Consider the following 22,172-nt stretch of genomic DNA (forward strand, 5'->3'; position numbering starts at 1 on the left):
CAGCTTCACAGCTCCTTCTCTGTCTTTATGGAGTTCCCTCTGTTGTTCCAGAACTGCTATTTGTGTGGCTATACCATGAACCAGATTAGAGAACTGATTCAGCTGAAAATAACCATTTACACGTATTACTGTCATTTGTTTTGTGTGCACTGCTGCCAAATATGTGACCACAGTCTAAGAAATCAATTTATCCATTTGGAAGTATACAAAAAAAAGCTAAAAATAAAACCCTCTTTCTCTGTGGCTGTCACACTGGCTTCAAAGTTCCTTCTTTATTCATTTCCATTAGCAGGCTTTCAGACTAACTTGAAACAAACATCCTATGGTCCCTTAAACTACGATCCAGTTCTCTTGCAAGCCATGGCCTCAAATTTAGGTTGCAGTTAGACATTTGGCCATTCAGTTAGCTCAATCAGCACCTGCCCTCCCTCCCTCCCCTGGTCTGGCTGAGAATTCCTGCACCAATATTGCTCCTGTGTTGTGACAGCAAAAGCATGCTTCTGCAGCTGCATAAATTATTCAGTATTTTAAACTGATCTGACAAACAAGCAACTCAGCAACAAAAAAATTGCCTGCTTTCAGAGCTGCTGAAAAATGTGTTTTCAGTAATGCTGTTACCTTCTTTTAAATGTCTTGATCCAGGGGGACACCTTCCCTTATATTTCCTTAATGCAACAGGGTGTTGTGTGCTATTTTTTTGTGGGCTTCCTGCATTCTCAGATTCTCATAAATGATTTGATTAGGACATTAACTTGTTCCTTCTGTCTCATATGCTAATAGCATTATGCCACTGTGTCATCATTGTCATGTAATTATATTATTAGAATGCTATTCCCAATTGCATGGCCTTCACCTATGCAAAACAGGATGGATAGAAATTTTGGCTACGTGGAAATAGGACCACCAATGAAACAAAATACTGATGTTCAACTGTAACATCGTTTTGGCATATACCCCTGTAAAATAGATAGATAAATAGCGAAATACTGTCCCTTTCTGTTAGTACGGTACTGCTTGCAGTTTGTCTTGTTCTCCTATACTCACTTTTTTTACCACCTCCTTCTTGTACTACAAAACCAATATAGACAATAAGGAATCTGAATTACTTTGAGAATTCCAGATAAGTGAATGTGTCAGAGCTAGTTTCTACACTCAAAGCATGAGTGTTTCCAAAGTAAATCCAGGGAAGTCAATGGAATAAGATTTATGCTATGAAAAGACATTCCTTTTCAGACTTTATGGTGCTGATGGAAATGCTTACTAATCCCTGCTGAACATGGCTGTCACCAGCACAATGTTACTGCCTCTCCAACTATCTCCTGCTCATATGAATGCTCTTTTGATCTGTTTCGGAAAATTTGAGCATCATTGAGACATTTTCTGTAACTGTTTAATGTAAACCATCTGTTCACACAGATGTAGTTGAAAATAAAACTTGATTGTAAGTTGTCTTATTCCTTATGATTGTGACCTGAGTTTGTTCCCTATCTAGTAAAGTCAGTTATTTGACTCAACAAAAAGTGACATGGCTGTTTGATCATGTATTTCCAACCATCATTTTGCCTTTAAGAACATGTTTCATTTAAAGTAAATAGAAGTAAAAAGTAAAGTAAAAAGAATTCAATATCAAATTAACAGAATATTCACTTTATAAGTCATGAAGTCAATATCTAATTAGGAGAGTATTCACCTTAAGATACAAAGTCTATTTCATATTTAGAAACTTAATCTAATATTATTGATAAAATATCAAATATAAATTCCTGAGTAATATGTTCTTGCCCAGTCTAATGGGTTGGTTAGTTAAAAAATTTTTGGTTTATCTACAGTACTGTTATGATTTAAGGCTGTAAATTAGGAATAATAATGTTCTTATCAGATTTTAAGTAGCTAGTATTGGGGTTTGCAGTAGAAATATCTTGGATTTATGCTTTAAGAAGGAAAAAAACCCCAGCAGATAAAGGCAACAAAGCAAGAACTGATTGGCACCATACATCAGACTCCATGTGTCTTCTCTTTTTCCTCTGCACATTTTCTGAGCTGCTTATCCCATGCCCCAACTTCTTAACCTAAAGATTAGATTGATAATTGATTATACACTTGAGATCTACATATATCTTACTTAGAAGAGCATATATTGCACATGGGCTTGGTTTTAAAGTTGAAGATTTATTGCAAGTTGTATTCTGTTGTATTCCATATAGCATCTGCATGTTGAAATCTGCTAAGTATGCCTGCACATTGAAGATTATTGCAGAGGCAATATTGTCAAACTGCATTTGCAAGATGCGAGATTTTGACCAGGGCTAAATGAAAGACTCTATATTGCTTGAAAAATAGTGATATTGAGCTGAAGCTCACATACTTCAAACAGATTAGTAGATTAATTTGCAATGGCTTCTCCATTATAAATGCTACTTCCAATTTTTAGGTGGCTTGTATTTTTTTTTAAGCTTTAAAATCTGAAGAGGATGACTACTATATTAATGGTGCCTGGACTATTGACTGGCCAAGAAAGTTTGATGTTGCTGGAACAGCTTTCCATTACAAGAGGCCAACAGATGAACCAGAGTCTTTGGAAGCACTAGGCCCTACTTCAGAAAATCTCATAGTCATGGTAAAGTTATAATTAATATATTTCTGAAAATTGAAGTATGTATTTGTGTTCTGAGAAAAGACAAGGCTATGAATGAAATCAAAATAGGTTGTTTTCAAAGAGCTGGGACTTTGTATTTTAACACAGCTTTCTTACCTTACAAATCTGCCTGGCAAACATTGTGATGAAACAGGGATAAAGGCAGAAGAGCTCCAGCAAATCTCGCAGAAAAAGCCCCATCTCTGTTAAATGTGGTTCAGAGCAATGGTAGTCCAAATCGTAAATGGGGTGTATGTTGTGTGTCTGCATACTGCTGATACGTGTAAGCATTGAGATACAGCATGACAGTTCACGACAGTTCTGTGGATATCAGTGGTTGTAAGCCTGGCCTGAGTGTGAAGTATACTCTTTCAACAGCAAGAGTATCATGATTTGAATATAATTTGACAGTATGTTGCTGTGACATACATTGCTTGGAACAGATTGTACAAAATATGAGAATGTAACAGAAGATGTGACCAGTAGGCAATAGACTGCCTACTGTTGTACTACCGTGTTGAGGAGGAGCATAAGAACAATGTGGTACTTGCCCGGTATATTCTGTCTGCTGCCAGATTTCCAGTTCAAGGACTGCTTGAACCAGAAGGGATATTTTTGTGTATAGAATGATGTTGCCTGGGTATTCACATTTTAGACAGTGTTTTCAAACACTTGAATCCTGTTTTTTCTGCTGTAGGTGTGGATAAGCTAAAGAGTCCATACAGAATGAATCACACAATGATTAGTTTCCTTTTCTCATTCTCAGTGCCACTGACTTTATTACTGGAAGTTCCCTGCTGTTTTTTCCAATGGAGATAGGCAGATATGACTCTGCAAAATATCAAAAGGGAGAAGGCAGATGGGGATGAGAAGTAGCTCTGAGATGTGTCAGATTGCTCCATCTAACATGATGTATATTATTAGTGAGAGAAAGAATAAGGTTGGTAGAGAGTCAAAGGCTAGTGTTGAACAGGTGGTATGTGGAAGTGCAGTTCACTGATTGCTGCACTTCCATCTGTATCACCTGTAGCAATACGGCTGCAGCGAGAGTTTTGATATGCCTTTAAAGGAATTACAGGTGTAATTCCACTGAGCTAATGCTATTGGCTATTGCATTAGGGGAAAACAATGACTTCAACAACAGTCTGTTGGTGTTACTATTAATACTAATGTTATAGTCACTAGAAGTGCAAACAAAGCCAGAGCTAGGCTTATAACTGCTGAACGGGTAGCTCCTCTAAAGGTTTCAGTGCAGACTGCTGCATGTTTGCACAGGAAGGTCCTTAACCAACTTTGGCCTCACATAATTATTCATCTGTCAAGTTAATTTCCATTAAGACATTGATTTTATGAAAATTGGCTTTTTACAACAATTGTGTCAAGACTAAAGAACTGACAGAAGTTACCAAGTTCCGTTAAGGGGGAAAAAAGACAAAGGTCACCTTAGACAATAATAATTTTCTTTTGTATGTTTTTAAAGTTAGTCCAGGTTCTTTTGGGAACACCTAAAAGAACTACTATGGCTTCCTATATTACTTTTTTCCCTTCCATGGGACATAACATATAGCTAGATTAAATATCACTGTAGTTGCCCTCTGCTTGCCTGTTTTAATGGTATAACCAGTTGTTTTCAACTACAGATTCTGCTACAGGAACAAAATTTGGGTATAAGGTATAAATTCAATGTTCCCATCTCTCGCACTGGCAGTGGAGACAATGAAGTTGGCTTTGCATGGAATCATCTGCCTTGGTCAGAATGTTCTGCAACTTGCGCTGGAGGTAAGACACCAGGCAGTCAAGCTATAGGGTTAACTGATTTCCAAAGTACACTGTATTGTATAATTATCTAGGTAACTAATTGAAAACTTTTCTTTCAGACATGCCTCAAACCTTAATTTAGTGAAAGGACATTTATTTTGTCACAACAGATTTTGTTGTTTTCAAGTACATGTAATATTTTCAGATGTTTTTGTTCAGTATAGTGTATGTTGACACAGTGTGTCTCACTCTGCTTATTCTTCTGAGATTCTCTTGAAGCGGGTACATTTGCTTTTCACAGGAGCTTTCTTGATAAAGGACATCAGAAGTTTTAAATAAGGAGATTAAAAACCAAAAGGCAAATAAAGGGATGGGTCTTTTTGTATCTGTAGGTATGTTTCACATAATTCCAGTCATGCTTCCTATCTTCCAGCCACCAACATTTAGGATGCATACTGGCAGCTCTTCTGCAGCACACGATAATATCTGGATTATACTTCCCAGCCCTTAACAGTATCTGAGAATTGTTGCCCTTTGGCAGCAGTAGGAAATTTGTAGGATGTCCCATGTAATTCATCATGGGTGCCTTTTGCCCATAATATACTATATTCCTAATCCTCCCTCTAGTGGCCACCAACGCAATTCTTTACTTCTGGCTGGGAGAGCAGGACAGTTGGCTTCCTTCAAAGCCAACACCACTGCTGCTGCAAGGACTGGTGAGTAGAGGTGCTGTGTGAACAGCATCTTTTTTTCTCTCTGGAGACTGAATGCATCGTCTCCCCAACATACCTCATTTTCACAAGATATGGAAGAATCCTTTAAATCCTCTTCAGAATACCAGTTTTCTGCTGCACTGTGCACCTCCCATAGCAAGAAGAAGACACCATTATTTTTTTTAAAGAATCCTTGGACCAAATATTTGTCGTTTGTTTGTTGGTTTGATTTTTTTTTAATGTCTGCTGGAAGCATTCATGTTTAGCACCATCTTGACTCATCTTTCCACTGGAACTTGCTGTGGCTGTAACTAATTGTTTGCTGTTTCAATACAACTGCTTAGCCATGTGAAAGACACAAACAGCACAAATCTCTTCTGTGCTGCTCAATAGACAAAGTCTTGAAAAAAAGTAGAGGAAGGCGCTACCTTTCTCCAATATTTTTATTATTAATTGGTTTGATTCCTGGGTGACAGATTGCTTTTTTTTTTTGCTACTAGTGTGGTAAAGGTTAGTCTGGTAAGAAAAGGAACATTAGGAACATTAAAAGAAGGATTATAAAAAGGGAAAGTGCTTAGCTCAAAGCAGAAGACAGTTCCATGTATCAGAACTTTACAGGCAATGCCAAATCATGGCAATGAGTTATTAATCTTTTTGAAGTCACGGGAAAAAATCCCATTGATTTGGGTAGAGACAAGGTTTTAACCATGGATCTGCTATCATGCAAGTCATTGTCATTTCACAGATTCAACAATATACAATGGGAAAAATAATTGGCTTTGAAGGAGTAGGCACTTACCCAGATTAAATAATTTTTATTTCTTAATTATTTTAAGGGAAGATATGTGAATCCATGAAAACGGCATATATCTATTAATTTAAAATTATCGGGGGAGCAAGATTTTCTTTGGTACCTTATGGTGGCTAACCCAGGCACTTTTCTCTCCTTTCTTTCAGCTTAGTATGAGGAAATACTGTGGTAATTGATTTTCATTGAGCTTTGTGCTCAGGGAATAAATATTTCATAGTAGCTGTATTTCATGTTAAGAACTGTATCTGCTTTCTCGATGAGTACCTGCTGTTCTCCCCAGTTTATGAAACACCTTTTGCCATATGCCAAAGGAAGATGCAATTCTAAAAATGAGCTGAATCAGTGAAAAAGAAAAAGGACACAAGGATTGTAGACATAGAGACCATAACTGGAAAAATTGGCTAATATCACAGATTCATAGAATGGTTTATGTTGGAAGGGACCCTAAAGATCGCCTGGTTCCAACCCACCTGCCATGGGCAGGGACACCTCCCACTAGACTGGGGTACTCAAAGTCTCATCCAGCCCGTCCTTGAACATTTCCAGGGATGGGGCATCCACAGATTCTCTGGGCAACCTGTTCCAGTGCCTTACTACCCTCACATTAAGAGTATCTAAATCTAATCTAAATCTCCCCTCTTCCAATTTAAAACCATTACCTCTCATCCTAATGCTACACTCCCTGATAAAGAGTCCCACCCCATCTCTCTTGTAGGCCATCTTCAGGTACTGAACGGCCACTATAGGCTGTATCCGGAGCCTTCTCTTCTCCAGGCTGAGCAACCCCAACTCTCTCTCAGCCTGTCCTCATAGCAGAGATGCTCCAGCCTTCTGATCATCTTTTTGGCCCTCCCCTGGACTTGCTCCAACAGGGCCAGGTCTTTCCTGATCTGTGGGTGTCAGAGCTGGACACAATACTCCCACCAGAGCAGAGTAGAGGGACAGAATCAGTCCTGCAACCTGCTGGCCATGTCTCCAGTTGACTGGAGTTGTCTACGGTTGACTTTCTGGGCTGCAACTGTGTATTGCCTGCTCGTGTTGAGCTTCTCATCAACCAGCACCCCCAAGTCTTTCTCTTCAGGGCTGCTCTCCAGCCATTCTCTGCCCAGCCTCTATTTGTGCATGGGATTGCCCTGGCCCACATGCAGGACCTTGGACTTTGCTTTGTTGAACCACCCGAGCTTCATTCACATGGGCTCATCTCTGGAGCTTATCCAGGTCCTTCTGGATGGCATCATGTCCCTCAAGCCTGTCAAGCACACCACACATCTTGGTATCATCTGCAATCTTGCTGAGGGTGCACTCAATCCCACTGTCCGTTCCACTAACAAAGATGTTAAACAGCACTGGTCCCTGTACCAACCCCTGAGGAACACCACTCATCACTTCAGCATTGAGCCAGTGACTGCAAGTCTTCAAGTGTGACCATCCAGCCAATCCCTTATCCACAAAATTGTCCATCTGTGACATCCAATTTAGAGACGATGTTGTGCGGTATCAAATGCTTTGCACAAGTCCAGGTAGATGATCTCACTTGCTCTTCCATTGTCCACCAATGCTGTAACCCCATTGTAGAAGGCCACCAGACTTGTCAGGCACAATTTGTCCTTTGTGAAGCCATGTTGGCTGCCACTAATCACCTTCTTATTTTCCATGTGCCTTAGCATAGCTTCCAGGAGGATCTGCTCCATGATTGTTCCAGGCCCAGAGGTGAGAGGGGCTGGCCTGTAGCTGCACAGGTCTTGCTTTTTTTCCTTTGTAAAAATGGGGGTTATGTTTCCCCTTTTCCCTTTGGTGGTAACTTCACAGGACTGCCATAACTTCTCAAATATGATGACAGTGGCTTGGCAACTTCAACTGCCAATTCCCTTAGGACCCACAGATGCATCTCCTCAGGTCCCATGGACTTGTGCACCTTTAGGTTCCTTAGATCGTCTTGAACCTGATCTCCTCCTACAGTGGGCACTTCCTTATTCTCCCAGTCCCTGCCTCTGCCCTCTGCCACTTGGGCAGTGTGGATAGAGCACTCGCTGGTGAGGACTGAGGCAAAAAGTCATTGAGTACTTCAGCCTTGTCTATGTCCTGGGTGACCAGGTATCCCATTTACTTCCAGAGATGGCCCACGTTTTCCTTAGTCTCCCTTTTATCACTGATGTACCTGTAAAAGCTTTTTATGTTTCCTTGATGTCCCTGGCCATATTTAAATCTTTAGCTTTTCTAACCAGATCCAGCCTCTGTAGGGTTACTTTTTCTGTTTCAGGTTGTCAGGAGCTCCTTGGTCATCCATGCAGACCTTCTGGTGCTTTTGCCTGACTTCCTCTTTGTTGGGACGCATCACTCCAGAACTTGAAGGAGATGATCCTTCAATACTAACCAGTATATATTACCAGAATACTAACAGTCTCCCTGAGACTGTGCCACAGGCTAGATCATGTCCTCTCCACACCATTTAAGTATAGTTGTCTCTAAATTAAACTGACTATATCTGCATTACATACCATTTGACCTAGTCTGTTACTCTTAAAACTTAGTTATTACTTGATGTATGCTTTTTAATTCAAAGAATCTAAAAATAAAAAGTGAGATCTGCATTACACCCCACCAAATTGATGTTTCTGTATCGTGAACTTGTGGATATGTATTGAATGTCATGAAGTAGAAAAGGCTAGAGCAGCATTTTGGCAGTGCAAGCTTAAATAGTTTTGGAGTATTGTATATTGCAGACGTGTCTGATCTTTCTGCAGTGTCTTCATAATAGTATTTTGAGAGCAATACACTGTATTCAGCTGTTCCTAGAGCTGTTTGTAGGCCTTGTCTTGGAGAAGTATATCTAGAGCAGTCAGGAGTCAAGGAGCAACCTACTATCTTTATTAGATAGTAACATGCTGTCATTTCCATTGGACTTCTATATTATATTCATCTCTGCTGTGCTGATGAGTTGCATCTGAACAGTAAAAGTGCATTGACTTTTCAAACAGCACCTGTTGCAGTTTTGCAGAATGGGAAGACCATGGTAAATGGAATGGTGCGAAGGAGGGAGGAAGAGGAGGCTTTCCTGCTTACGACAGTTCAATGCAGTGCCAGAGCTCTGGATTCCATTCTTGCCTCCCTGGTGAAACTGAGAAACTCAAAGCACACATTGCTTGCTAATTATCAGTTCATCATTATATGGGTACCTCTCTGGAAAGTCTGACCTCTGAGGCATGCAGTGAAGCAGTGAATTTCATCATTGCATGGAGAGTGTTTAAAGCAAAGTATTCTGAAAACTCAGCCTGTCACCTGAAATCAATGGACTCTCTCCACAGCAGACATTATACCTCCTTCCCTCCTGCATCCCTCCAGCGTCCCCCCCTCCTCCCCATTCTTAGAGTGGTCTAGGAGGAAAATTAAAGCGTGTGAAACAGTTACACACTTAGATTGCAACTAACTAAAAGTCTTTCTTTCATAAGAAATTGTAACTGTGTATTTAGTAATGTCATTCATGATAAAGGAGAAAAAAAAAAAATTCCATAGTTTCGCTGCCAGTGACCATTATGTTCTGTAGAGTGAACCAAGCAAAAATCAAGTCTCCAAAGTCTGAGTTTCTGAGTTTCATTTTGGTATTTTCTTAAGTTTTTCTAAAAATAGGTTCTTCAGATTCACTAGGTAGTTAAAGAGCATAATAGGTTTACCAGGTAGTTTGCCTGGTAAAGGCTTGCCTGGTAACAGAAAACTTTCAACTTTTTTTATTTTCCTGGATTCATTCACTCATATGTAAGATGAGAATATAATTTCATTTATTTTTAATATCTCTTAGTTTCTGTTCTTAGGCTTGTAAATCCAGAATCGCAGCTTTTATTTTTGTACACTGGAATGAGTATTTTCTATATTGAAAAACTTCTCTTTAAAATAAAAATTTGTAGTATCTGAGATAGTTCTTCCTCTCTGGGATCATTATGTAAAACTGAGCTACATGTATTCTCCATAATAACCTTTTTTCATGCAAGTTCACTGATAACTGTTCTACTCTGAGTCAAGAGTTTTCAGAAGGAAAGTTTGTTACCGTCTCATATCGGTCATTATTGCTGGTGCCAGACTTGGATGACATTGCAGGAAAACAATGCTACAGAATACCAGAATGTACAGTGCAAGTTTATCTACACGGAGAAGAGTGGGAGAGGAGAGAAAACAGGGAATTCAGAAGGGATGGAGGGATGAACAGTTCACTGGAAGGGAGAAAAAAGTGTTGACAATAACAGAAGATTTTATTTAAGGACCTGATTATTATTCAATTAGAAAGTCTGAGAAAGAGAAAACCAGTATATGTAGAAATAGGAAATAAAACAATAAAATGAGGGCTGGAAAGACAAGAAGAAAGTGGTAAGGTAGGAGAGAGTGATATATGTCAGTTATAGATCACAGAACTGTATTAGTTTACTCTTACACCTGTCTTTCATTATATGTTATCTTGTAGCTTTCCAAAGACAAGTGTTTGACTTTGCCCAAATCTGAAAGTATTTTTAATAAGGAAGTGAACTGCTGGTGGTATTGTTTAAAAAAATCCAACAAAGAGAAAAAAAAATATCATTCTGTGTGTTTTTATTTTTGTATACATATAAAAATAAACTCCAGTAAATGTATACCCCTTTTTTAAAAAAAGTTCTTCCATGCATAGTAAATTCTAGCAGTAAATAGCAACAAATGACAGTGTTTATTATTTTGAATTTACCAGGTATCCTAAGTGTTGGTTTTGATTTCATTCATTCTATTAGAGTTCATTGATTGCCATCCGTTTTTCTTTGCTGCTCATCAGTGTTGTACAGTGGTGCCTACTATCTTTTTCTTTCATGCCCTCAGATGAATTATGAAACTGCCTTTAGACAAATAAAACATACTTGTCCTCATCAAGAAAAATGTAAGTTTGGCTCTATGATGAACATCTCGTGATCTGATGAGTGAGCTTGAAAGTATGACTGGGTTAACCAGCATGCACCAGTCTTAGTGGTGCAGGATCCACTATGTATTGGTACTGGCATCTTTATAATTAACTGTTGCAATTTCAAACCACAATCTTTGGGATTGCTTTTAAAAATAGATGTAACATTTACATGCTGCAATTTTAATTTAAGAATAAAATGTGTTCCGTGTAATTTAAAATTTGGCTGCTGAAAGTCATGCAGACTATTTGTGAATTGAAATCTGCAAAACATCTCAGTTCTCTGGAGATTATGGTCACTAAACCAGTGGAGTTTTGTTTTCTATTAGAATTGCCTTGACCAGTCATGAAGACATTTAATGTCTTTTATTATAAACTATAAATCTGTAGATTTGAAAGCAGAGAGTTTCTGTCTAAATACTTGTAATTATTCCCCCAAGAGTTTAAATTAACTTATTTAGCTGTGCTTTTTAGATTATTTTAAGAGAGACCATATACTCAGGGAAGAGTTGATAATTTCAAAATATTTTGTTTCAAGACCCACAGGGCTTAACCAAGTTGTAGCTGTTGTCTGGGTAAGAACTGCACTTCTGGCTTTTTCCATTTCTTTTTCTTGCCTTAAAGTTAGAAAGTGAATTTTGTTTCTGAGATTTTATTTTAAATAACACTGTAATTAGAAAGCAGTGACGTAAAGTTTACATTCTGTGTGGCAACATGCTGCAGAACATTTTAAAACTGGATTAATATATCTCCTGGCATGGATTAAAGATTCTGCACTCTCTGAATGAATAGTGGTGAATACTATCTTACAATGATGTGCTACCTGACCAACATTCAATAAATTACACGTCTGACAATTTTTTTTTGAAAACTGAGCACAATGATACTTTCTGTTCATAGTATTTCAGAATACTTACCACGTAGCTCCTCAGAAATTAATTTACTGAGGCTCCCAATTTTTAGCCAAAGCCTAGAAGGAAAAGTGTCTGATGCCTGTAGGAAATTCAGTGAAAATATAACAATAATATCTATGTTTTCCCATAAATATATTTACAAGAGTGGTATGCATCATTAAAATGCTTAATTCTAAAGTGTGTATAAATTATTATTTTTAAGCAATTATATTTGATAGAAATATCATTATGAAGGCAAGATTCAACCTATTCTAACAGCCACCAAGAGAATTAAGGCAGCTTGTGATAGAAAAGGTAAATGATTACTCATCAGTTGAAGCTGAACAGAAGTTCTATGTCAATTAGTACCACTATGTTGCTAGCATTGCTGTTTGTCTAGACCTGTTAAATACTATTTCTCATTATGGTGAAATTTGAGTAGAATATTTTAATATATAACTAATTTTCTAGACCAAGGAAATGTGGGAGACTCAGAGTTAGGTTGACGGTTGGACTGGATAATCTTAAAGGTCACATCCAACCTAGACAATTCTATGATTCTATGATTGATCTAGACTTTCTTAAGGCTTTTGTTGTCACCCACCTCTAAAAAAGAATTAGAAAAGATTAGTCAACAAGAGGCATGCTTAAAATGGGAATTACTGGGCCAAAAGGCTGTGAGCTTAGTGGGCTTCTTAAAGACGTCTCACGTGTCTCATAAGGCTTCAGTTTTTCTTGTTCTGATGGCAGCATAGAAAGTAGAAACCTCTGATGAAATTTGCTGACAGTGCAGTGTTAGGAGACATATGGGGAAGTCAAGGATATGTTGCAGTCATGATAAAGGCAGATTTGATTTTAGGATGTATTTATTTAAAAGTATTAATGACACTGGATAAGGCACTAGTAAAATCTCTCTGGAGTACTTAGATACCATTTGTATTGTGGCTGTAATAAACTTGGGTGTGAGCAGATGCATAGGTTTGTGAGGTTGACCAAAGGAATGGCACCACTAACAACACAGAGACTGCAAGAGTTGACTTGGTTAATGCAATAAAGTTTCTTTAACTGAAGGACTGTTTTGACTTAAAAACAAACAAACAAACAACAAAAAAAGGCAATTAATGCATCTAGAATGGAAATTGGAATGTTTATAGTAGTCACAGGTGTGAAGTTCAGAGAAGAAAAGTGTACCTGGGCTTGAAGTGGAGCTTGATCAGTTTATGAAGGAGGTTACACAGAGTGGTGCCCAGCAATAGAAGTGTGTTGCTTCTAGTTGTATGTTCCAAGTTCCTGTGTTCCAAGGTCATTGAATTGCCCTATAGTGCAAGACTTCACTGAATTTCAGCTTTATGTAATTTATTATAAATACTAGGTGGTGAGAATGCTGTAAATGGAACATCTCTATGTGAAGTTTTAAAATCTTTGATACCTGAATATTAGGCTGAATATCTGAAAGAGAATATATATATGTATGTTAACACAGTCAACCAACAGCTGTGGAGGCATGTACTTCAGGCCCTTGAGGGTTCCCCATGCTAATGATTTGGATTGCTTCTCAATTCCAACTGGACCTAACTATCTAGCGAAATTATTTTTTTCGAACATGTAAAGCACATACCAAAAGTTAGCAGAAAAGTGGAGGTTGAATACTCTTCAAAAATAGTATTTTCTTTATAGCTTGTTCATGTAGGTTTGTTTACATAGGGTACACTTGGAAAACAGTCTGGCACCCTTCAGTGCTGCTTAGTGGTACCTGCTGTTGTATAATGTGGCATGCAGATCTATATAGAAAGGAGAGCAAATGGAAGAAGCCAGTCGGTTTACCTGGCTCACCTGTAAGACATATGTTTCATATTAATCAATATCTTTTTCATAAATAAAGCTTACTTTAAAATAATTGTGATGGTTATGGATAACCTGAGATATCAGATGTGTGAAATTATTTGCAACCTTATTTAAAGTGTCTACTTTGTGAAGGTTATGCATAACCATAATTGAAGAGGAAATATCCCAGCAGCAAAGCTCTGGACTCTGGATTTAGGTACTGCAGTAAAGAGTTTGGCATTAGGCATCATCAACATGGGTAAAGATTTTGAGGTGACATGAAGAGGCAGGTGATTTTGAGGGCTGATACAAAGTTCTCACCTGCTAAACAGGCATCCTGTAAGAAATGTTATGCTTAGTGATGGAATCTATCTCCTCTCTTGCTTGTCAAGAGCATGGACATTAGAGTTGAGGACACATGGAACATTTTTGTGTGCTGAGGATCCATTAGGATCCAGACTGCTGGGTTTTCCTGAGATTATTTGAATTAACAAAGCTCTATTTTTGCACTGGGAATAATACCCATATTTTGCAGGATGCCATGACAATTATCTATTAAATAGCAATTTCCTATTGCAGAGTGAAGAGATTTCAGCTGGGAGTACACGTCCAGAAGAGTACTCTTAGCTGTTTGCCATGGAAAGTTGAGGAGCTAAAATGATAGGGAAAGGGAAGATTTTTTTAATAAGCATTCTGTGCTGCAGTGCAGACATGTATTCAAGATTCATGGGACCCATGGCAGGAAGACAAGAATGGGGTTTAGTCTGTAACCAGAAATTAAGACATTCATCTAGCACAGGCAGGTATGGATTTTCATCCTCGGTCTCAAGATGGTTTACGAAATTTACATCAGACTGTAATTGAATAAAAACTAGAAATAATTTACAGACTAGAAACCACAGTCTTGCCACCTTAGCTAAATTAACCACTAAGTCACAGAAGTTAGAGTGTGCTCACAGGAATGAGAAATCCCCTCAGGGTGAGAAGGGATCATACCTACTCCTGCATCCGGAGCCTCATGGGGGTGCATGCCATCCTCAACTCATGAAAAAGGAGGTTACTGTTTCCCCTACGTCCTCTGCACATCATGAACACATTTCACATGCTTCTGCGTTCATAACCAAGCAGGATGCTTTGTGGGCCAAACTTCAGGCATCTCAAGAGTAGGCTTAACTCACTGTTGAAATTAAATATGTGAATTCTGTAGATGTCACATTTTAGGAACCAAAATAGGAGATTTGATTCTTGTCTATAACGAGTAACAAAAGAAGCAATTGCAAGGTAAGTTGTTGAACTTGTTTAAAATGAGCAAAAGGTCTACAGATATTTCGTGAAAGAAATCACATGTTTTTAGTGGGATGTTTAGTGTCTGAAAAACATATTTATATAATTAATTTTGTTACTGCACATCTATCTCCTATAAAAAGCTTGTCTTAGAATGAAGAGAGGGTTGTAAAGTAGAGTTGGCAGATATTTGAAACCAGGATGTTTTAATCCTTATTTAATTGTATGCATTTCACATTTTGGAAAAACTTAAATAATTGCTTCTGCTTTTTAAATAATTGCTTCTCTTTCTAAGAAAGGAAGAGAGGTTCAGGAATTTTTTTGCAACTTTTATCATACAAATAAACCTGTTATTTCATTATTATGGCTACTCATGTTCCATAAGAACTGCATATAAATTGCAGATCTGCAGTCTTTTTATGCTAGCAAACATCATACAGTTTGTTCTAAAAAGAGAAGAAGGGGCCATGTGTACTTCTTTTTACAACAGTACTCTGAGCTGCACTGTTGTCCTAACAATGGTTTAATGCCTTTCTTTAGATCCTATTTTTTTAAAAAATCAGAAAATCTGCTTATATATGTTACCTTATAATATTGTTTTGGCAGTGATATGTCATGTTTTGGGAATAATAATCCCTTCTAAACTGCCCTGTTGATGGTTAACAGTGAAAGAGGAGCTGTGAGCGCCAGACAAAATGAGCATTCACAGAGACAAACTGTATCTTTCAGAATGAATAATACTTTTATTATTTTAATGAAGAAAATGTTTCTGGGATGACATGCATAAAAAAGCAACACTGTTTCCCAGTATTGCTGGTTTATTTTAAACCAGAGCACATAAACAATAATTCTGCATTGAAGTGTGACCACATTCTATTTGGTGATGTTTTCTTTGGAAATTTAAGTGTCTTTTACTAGGAGAGCAGGATAGGCAGAAAATGGATTTTGTGCAATATACAAATAAAAACAATCTGTTAGTAAATCTATAAATATATTCCCTTTGTTTCAGAAAGCAACAGCAATTTAAAGTCCTCTCTCAGTAGGGTGGCCTAAAATTGAAGGAAAATGCAAGATTTATTGTGGTCGGGGGCATTTAGTCAATTGGGGTTCACACCCCTGTAACGTTCAGCCAATTGAAGTATGATGGTAGGATTAATAATCAATAGGTGAAGTACACTTTTACCCAACAAGTACAAGAGCAAGAATGATTACTTAATGGTGTTTCATTTCATCCCAAGGTGTGCAGAAACAAGAGGTGGTGTGTAAAAGGCTGGATGACAACTCCATTGTACAAAATAGTTATTGTGACCCTGACAGTAAGCCTCCAGAAAACCAAAGAACCTGCAACACTGAGCCTTGCCCACCTGAGTAAGTCATTAATTGCTAAGATGGACATATGTTTTGCGTGGATAGAAGAATCTTTGTAATTTATAATAAATCCTATTGACAAAATGTGTATAAAATTCTGATCTAGTATTAAGTATCAGAGGATATTTGTTTTGGTTTTTGGTTATGGTTTCTTGTTCCTTTTTCCCTGAAATCAGTTGTGAAAAATGCATATTTTGACCTAGAGGAAGCCTGATTTGACTGAGGAATAGTGGTGTTTAAACTACACAAAGCAGCTCAGACATTGTAAGTAAAAAGATACAAGCAAAGCAGTTTCTTAGGGTGTAAGTGTCAGATGTGGTGAATAGTGCTCAGCATAGAATCAGGGACCATTCTTATGGCAAAAATGACAGAAGAATCTTAAGGTGAGATGAACTTTGCCATAGATAATTATATTGCATACTAAGTATTTGCCATATTTTTAAGCATATTATGTAAGAATCCGGGTTGAAGTGTTCACATGAGAAATGGCAAACATAGAAACTGCTTAGTAGATGAAACCATTTACTGATAATAGTTGTTTCAGACAACTTTCTCTCCAGGACACTCAGTGTTGTAAGTAATGCTGTGTGACCTTAAGAGTAGGTGCCCACTTGTTTACGTCTATTTAGTTTTAATTTTAGAGATAGCTGTATGCTATGTATGAAAAGATAATTAAAACCACAGCAACTCATTTGTTCAAAATTGAAATTTGGCAAGGACCTGTAGCATAGTTTATTCTCACTACAAAAGCTGTTTAGAAACAGTTGTGATATTTTGCACTAGAAAATAATTTGAGCATATGCACAACATCTCCTTCTTATGTTTTGAGACAAATAAAACTTGTGGAAAAAATGGGAGACAACAGTTTATTGAATCACAAGCTCTGGTTAGTTTAGGTTTGGTGATAATCTGTAGCTATAATCTAATGGGGCATGAAAACCATTAATGCTGATTAAATGTAGATATTGCACAATAAAGAAATACTGTGGTCTCTATTAAACTGTAAAATTCTACCATGAGGGACACTGGGACAAATGAGAAAAGACCATAATGCATTATGGTCTTCATGAGGCCAGTTTCTTCCTAGAGTTATCAACTGCTTTCCTGCTGTTGTGACTGGTTGCAGAATGGCAGAGCAATGTCTTCTACACTTACTCGCTCTGTGTCATGTGCCATACTCGTTTGACATAAAGTGAAGCCATCGCACTGCTCTCACCTTGACTGTGTTTGAATGCAAATATACTGTCTCACAGACAGTAGGTCTAAATAGTTGTCCCTGCAGTCTATATTTAAATATATGTTTACCCTGCAAGGATATGCACTTGAATTCTGTTTGGATAACACCGTTTACCATGGATCTAGGTACAGTAACTAAACTCTCACTACATGTACTTGAGAGCAGAACTTGGAAAGTGGTCATGTTTAGTCAATTCCTTTTTACCAAACACATTCCTATCCCTTCCTTTGTATGACTTAAATATTAACAAATTAGCACTTTAAAAAGTAGTGTTAACATAGTTATTCCAAACTAGTTAATTTTAATTTTTTGCAATGATATTATTTTGCAAAAGAAAAAAAAAAACCCAAAAGAACCCACAAAGCAGGACACTTCTGGATTCTCCATCCAATACAGCAGGGACAATTGATGAACATGGTGAAGTTCGAGTCATCAAAATTCAAAAAGTGGGTAGTGGGTATTAATCAGCATCTGCTTGAGTATGTTGAGCAGTTCAGCCCATGCCTGCCTCCATTCTGCTGTTCCCTACAGGCTGAATGCAAAGTGCCAAACTCCTAAAGAAGAGTTCTTGATTCCTGAGCCTATGACTAGTCTAGAAGGCGGCTGTTCAAATAACAGATAGTTACCCAAAGAAGTTTGGCTCTTTGGGTTAGAAGATTTATCACATAGTAAGACTTCTTCTTTATGTAGAGTGGCCAAGTATTTCCTTTTTTGATTAACAGTGTTCCACTTTCCTCATGATGTATACCAAAAGTTAAGATGTTACTCTCTCTAACTGAATGCCAGTTACATTATACTTGATGAGTATAATGTAACTGAGTTACTACTAGTCAACAATAGTTTTGTTTCTTATTACAATAAGTAACTCTTAAAGTTCCAGATTTCAAGAAATTATACAGGAGAGGTAACCCTCACAGTTCTATGAATTGTGAATAGTAGTGTCTTGTCATACAATATAAACATAAAAGGTACCTGAATATGCCCCTGAGCAAATCATAGTGCCAACTAAAAATTAACATTGTAGCCTCTCCAAACCTCTGAAGAGATCTATTTCTCCCTGCTGTGGTAAAAGCAGAAGTTTGGTGGCAAAAATTCACAAATTAATCCTCTTCTGCTGGGAAATTAATGACAGCATATAGCATATTTGTTTGCATCTCTGCATTGATCTAGGTTTGTATTAGAACTTATTACATATTCTGTAACACAAGACAGGAGAGCAGCACATTTTTTTGACAGAGGCTTCAGAAAATAATAAATCTTATGAAGCAGCTCCAAGTGTACCTCCAGGAACATCCACTATCCACCGTGACTGACATGCCTGGCATTTTTGGCATGTTGTCAACATGTAATAGCATACTAGACTTCACCTTCACCCTTTGCAAGCGTGATTCAGGCAAGTATGTCTAATCAACATATAAAATATTGAAGACCAAATGTGCTCAGCAATGTGAAGAGATTCCAATGAATTAAGTTGCATTAACCATTCATCAGTCGGAAAAAAAAAATACCACCAGGTTAACAGTTGCTTTAATCTCTGCGGCAACACAAAGTAATCTAAATATACTGTACAGATCCTGACTTTTACTATGTATATGCAAACATTCAGATGTTCCTTCTAGCAGCTATCATGCAGTGTTTTAAATTTTTTAAATATTTGTTGAGGTAACTTTTTCATGTTTTACTAGTGCTTGCTGTACTTGCACTAATAAATAAGAATATATTGCATTTCAGTATAGCCTTTCGTAAAATTGTTTTATAATCAGATGACAATTAACTTTCAGAAAGCCCAACTTTGAGATCAAATTATTTTGTTGCAATGATACCGGAGAAGGAACCATCTTGGCTTTTAAATTGTGCTGTAACCTACAGCAGTGGTTCCCAAACATTTCCCCTTGCAAACCACTTTCAGAGAAATAATTTCAGGCAAGTCCAGTACAAATCTATTTAAATAATTGCAGTTTTTTCAGGCTCAACACTGCTTTCTAACTGCTATAGCTTAGGCTGGAAATTCCTGCTCTATAAAAATACAAAGTATTAATATTATTGGAAGATACAATTGCAGTGAGACATAAATGAAAATGTTCAGTAAAAAGACCTGAAAGTTTCTGCTTTGTTTCACTGTGAATACATGTATTGTTAACAATGACTTGGGTTTAGTATATTAAACTATTTGGATTCTGGATTTGTGCTGTTATCTACTCTGTTTCTGAAATGCATTAACTGAGTCTCCAAACTTCTCCTGTCCAGATGGTTTATAGGAGATTGGTCAGAATGCAGTAAGACCTGTGATGGAGGAATGCGTTCAAGAACAGTTCTCTGTATCAGAAAGATTGGACCTTCTGAGGAGGAGACACTGGACACCACCAGCTGTTTAACACATCGGCCTATTGAAAAAGAGTCCTGTAACAATCAGTCCTGTCCCCCACAGTGGGTTGCTTTGGACTGGTCAGAAGTAAGGAAATTTTGCTGTGTTAGATCATGGGTAGTAGTGGAGACAAGACCTCTGACCTGAATATTTTCTATTCCTGCTTGCTAAGTAAAGGATTAATAAGAGATTCAAAACCTCATAGATTTAACGTTGAAGCAGTTTGGGGAGGGGAGGGGGTTTGCTTTCCTTCTATGTTGTCAGTTCTGTTGTTTTGGCAAGTGATTATGACCTGTTTTTATTAATCACAGTAAAAAAACCAATCAACCAACCAACCAAAGAAAACAGAATAGTAAAGTAGTAAAAAAAAACCCCTAGAATAACCATTTAGTATGAGATAATTGTCTTAAAAGGAAAAAGCAATTTCCATTTCCATTGTTTTTTTGAACAGGCAAATGCCTGGATAGGTATTTGATGAGATAGTTATTGATAGAGATGATGGGTTTACAATGTAAGAGGAATAAACTGCTTTTTTTTATTTTTCTGGAGTAACCATGCTGTTGTACAACACCACCTTTCACAGCAACGTGCCTCAAGAGGCAGAGCTGAAAGTTGGTATTCTCTTTATTAAAGAAAGAACATCTTTCATTAAGTACGGTGATGTTTGTTACAGTATAACCCAAGCCTATACTGTACCTGAATCAAGTATTAAATTTGAAGAATGTCAAACATTGCAGCTGAAAGGAAAGGCAGATATATTTGAATGGGACTGCATCATGTGCAGATCAGAGCACAAAAATATCTGTATACCTTTTTAGATCCTTGCTATCATGGACTCTCATCTGATCCTACTTTTTATCTCAACTCCCTTTGGAGTAGTTACAAGTTAGGATTTCCTGAGTTTCCCTGTCTGTGTCCTTGCTGTCAAATGCAGTGTATCATATAATTGCTTTCATAAATTGATTATACTATGTTTTACAATTTAACTGGGGGATTGTCCCACTGCGGCTTGGAAAACTATTCCTGAATTTCAATCTTTGAATTGCAGGAAGTGTTCTAACACTAGTTAGAACTAGAATTCTAGTTCCATGCTATTTTATACCTGTTTGCTTTTGTTACCTGAAGCAGACCTTCTTCTTTTCCAGCTATTATTCAGAAATGAATTAATCTTGATCACATTCTGCTTTCATGTTTGAGCTTGAAGTTTTCTTTTTGGGAATGGATGATTACGTATTATGTATTATCCCAGAGGAGGTTTCACACGTGCCTTATTCTTTTGTTTCCTGCCTCTACTGAAAATACCCAGCACCTACAGTGTATCAATATACCCTAAACAAGCTGCTTCAGTTCCACCCTAAACAAGCTGCTTCAGTTCCACAGCTATCACATACTGATTATGTATAGTCATCTTACACTCTGTTAATACATCCAGACCTTTACCCCCTTTTTTTATTTCTTGTTGGTTTTTCTTTGGAAATGCCATACTGCCAAAATTCACTTAATTTCATATATTAATGTGTTCATGGATGTCCAGCTCTTTCTGTGGAGCATAACTCTGTAGCATCAAGGTCAGTTGTGCCATCTGCTCGTTTCAGTAATTTCAGAAACACAGAACAGCTGAAACTACTTTTGTATGAACATCATTAATTAGACTGGAAAGAAATATGAATCAGATCAGTCCTATGACTGATCCTAGAAGATCTTTGCAGGAAGCCTCTCTCAAATCCTAAACTTTACCCAGTTGTCGCCCCCTACCTGTGCCCAGGTAGGTTAGAACTGCTCCACTTCCTTTGTCTAAAACAATGAAAGGAGACTGTTAGACTAAAACGGAGTGATCTAGCCATGTTTCATTGTATCCCATTTTCTGTGTACTTGCTTGCCTTTAAACACTCTTTCATTCAAAGTAAATGATAAATCACTGGATACTATAATGAAGATTTACATGCCCCTTCTATGCACAGATACTTTTAGCTCCAAAAGTTGTTACATTCTCTGAAAATTCCAAATATAAAGAAGGCAGGTTACTAACATCACTATGAATGCCCATACAAGTGGTACATAACAGTTCTTACCATAATTTGTTAATACAAGTAATATTGTTCACTAAATCACAGAATGGTTGAGGATGGAAGGGACCTCTGGAGGTCATCTTGTCCAACTTCCCCTGCTCAAGCAGGGCAAGTTACCCTGGACCATGTCCAGACAGCTTTTTAATATCTGGAAGGATGGAGACTCCATCTGCTATTAGTTAATAATAGCCCAAGCAATATGACTGTACTTAAAAGTAGTCATATCTGCATGTTGAGTTACAGGGCTGCGAGTTTCATGCTTAAATCTGAATTTTATGCTTGTATAATCCCATCTTAGCT

At 37.5% G+C, this 22,172-nt stretch overlaps 1 protein-coding gene across 2 annotated transcripts in view; it reads left to right on the forward strand.

The window, feature by feature from the left end:
- Positions 1 to 22,172, forward strand: part of ADAMTS6 (ADAM metallopeptidase with thrombospondin type 1 motif 6) — a 160,618-nt gene that overhangs the window by 123,948 nt on the left and 14,498 nt on the right. For both annotated transcript variants that reach the window (XM_014965132.1, XM_014965133.1), the window contains exons 19-22: positions 2,454 to 2,617; positions 4,276 to 4,414; positions 16,072 to 16,201; positions 19,686 to 19,890. In XM_014965132.1, coding sequence (XP_014820618.1) covers positions 2,454 to 2,617; positions 4,276 to 4,414; positions 16,072 to 16,201; positions 19,686 to 19,890 — 638 coding nt within the window. The remainder of the gene's footprint in view (positions 1 to 2,453; positions 2,618 to 4,275; positions 4,415 to 16,071; positions 16,202 to 19,685; positions 19,891 to 22,172) is intronic.

The sequence above is a fragment of the Calidris pugnax genome, unplaced genomic scaffold, assembly GCF_001431845.1.
Source record: "Calidris pugnax isolate Ruff unplaced genomic scaffold, ASM143184v1 scaffold273, whole genome shotgun sequence".
In the NCBI taxonomy this organism is placed as follows: Eukaryota; Metazoa; Chordata; class Aves; order Charadriiformes; family Scolopacidae; genus Calidris; species Calidris pugnax.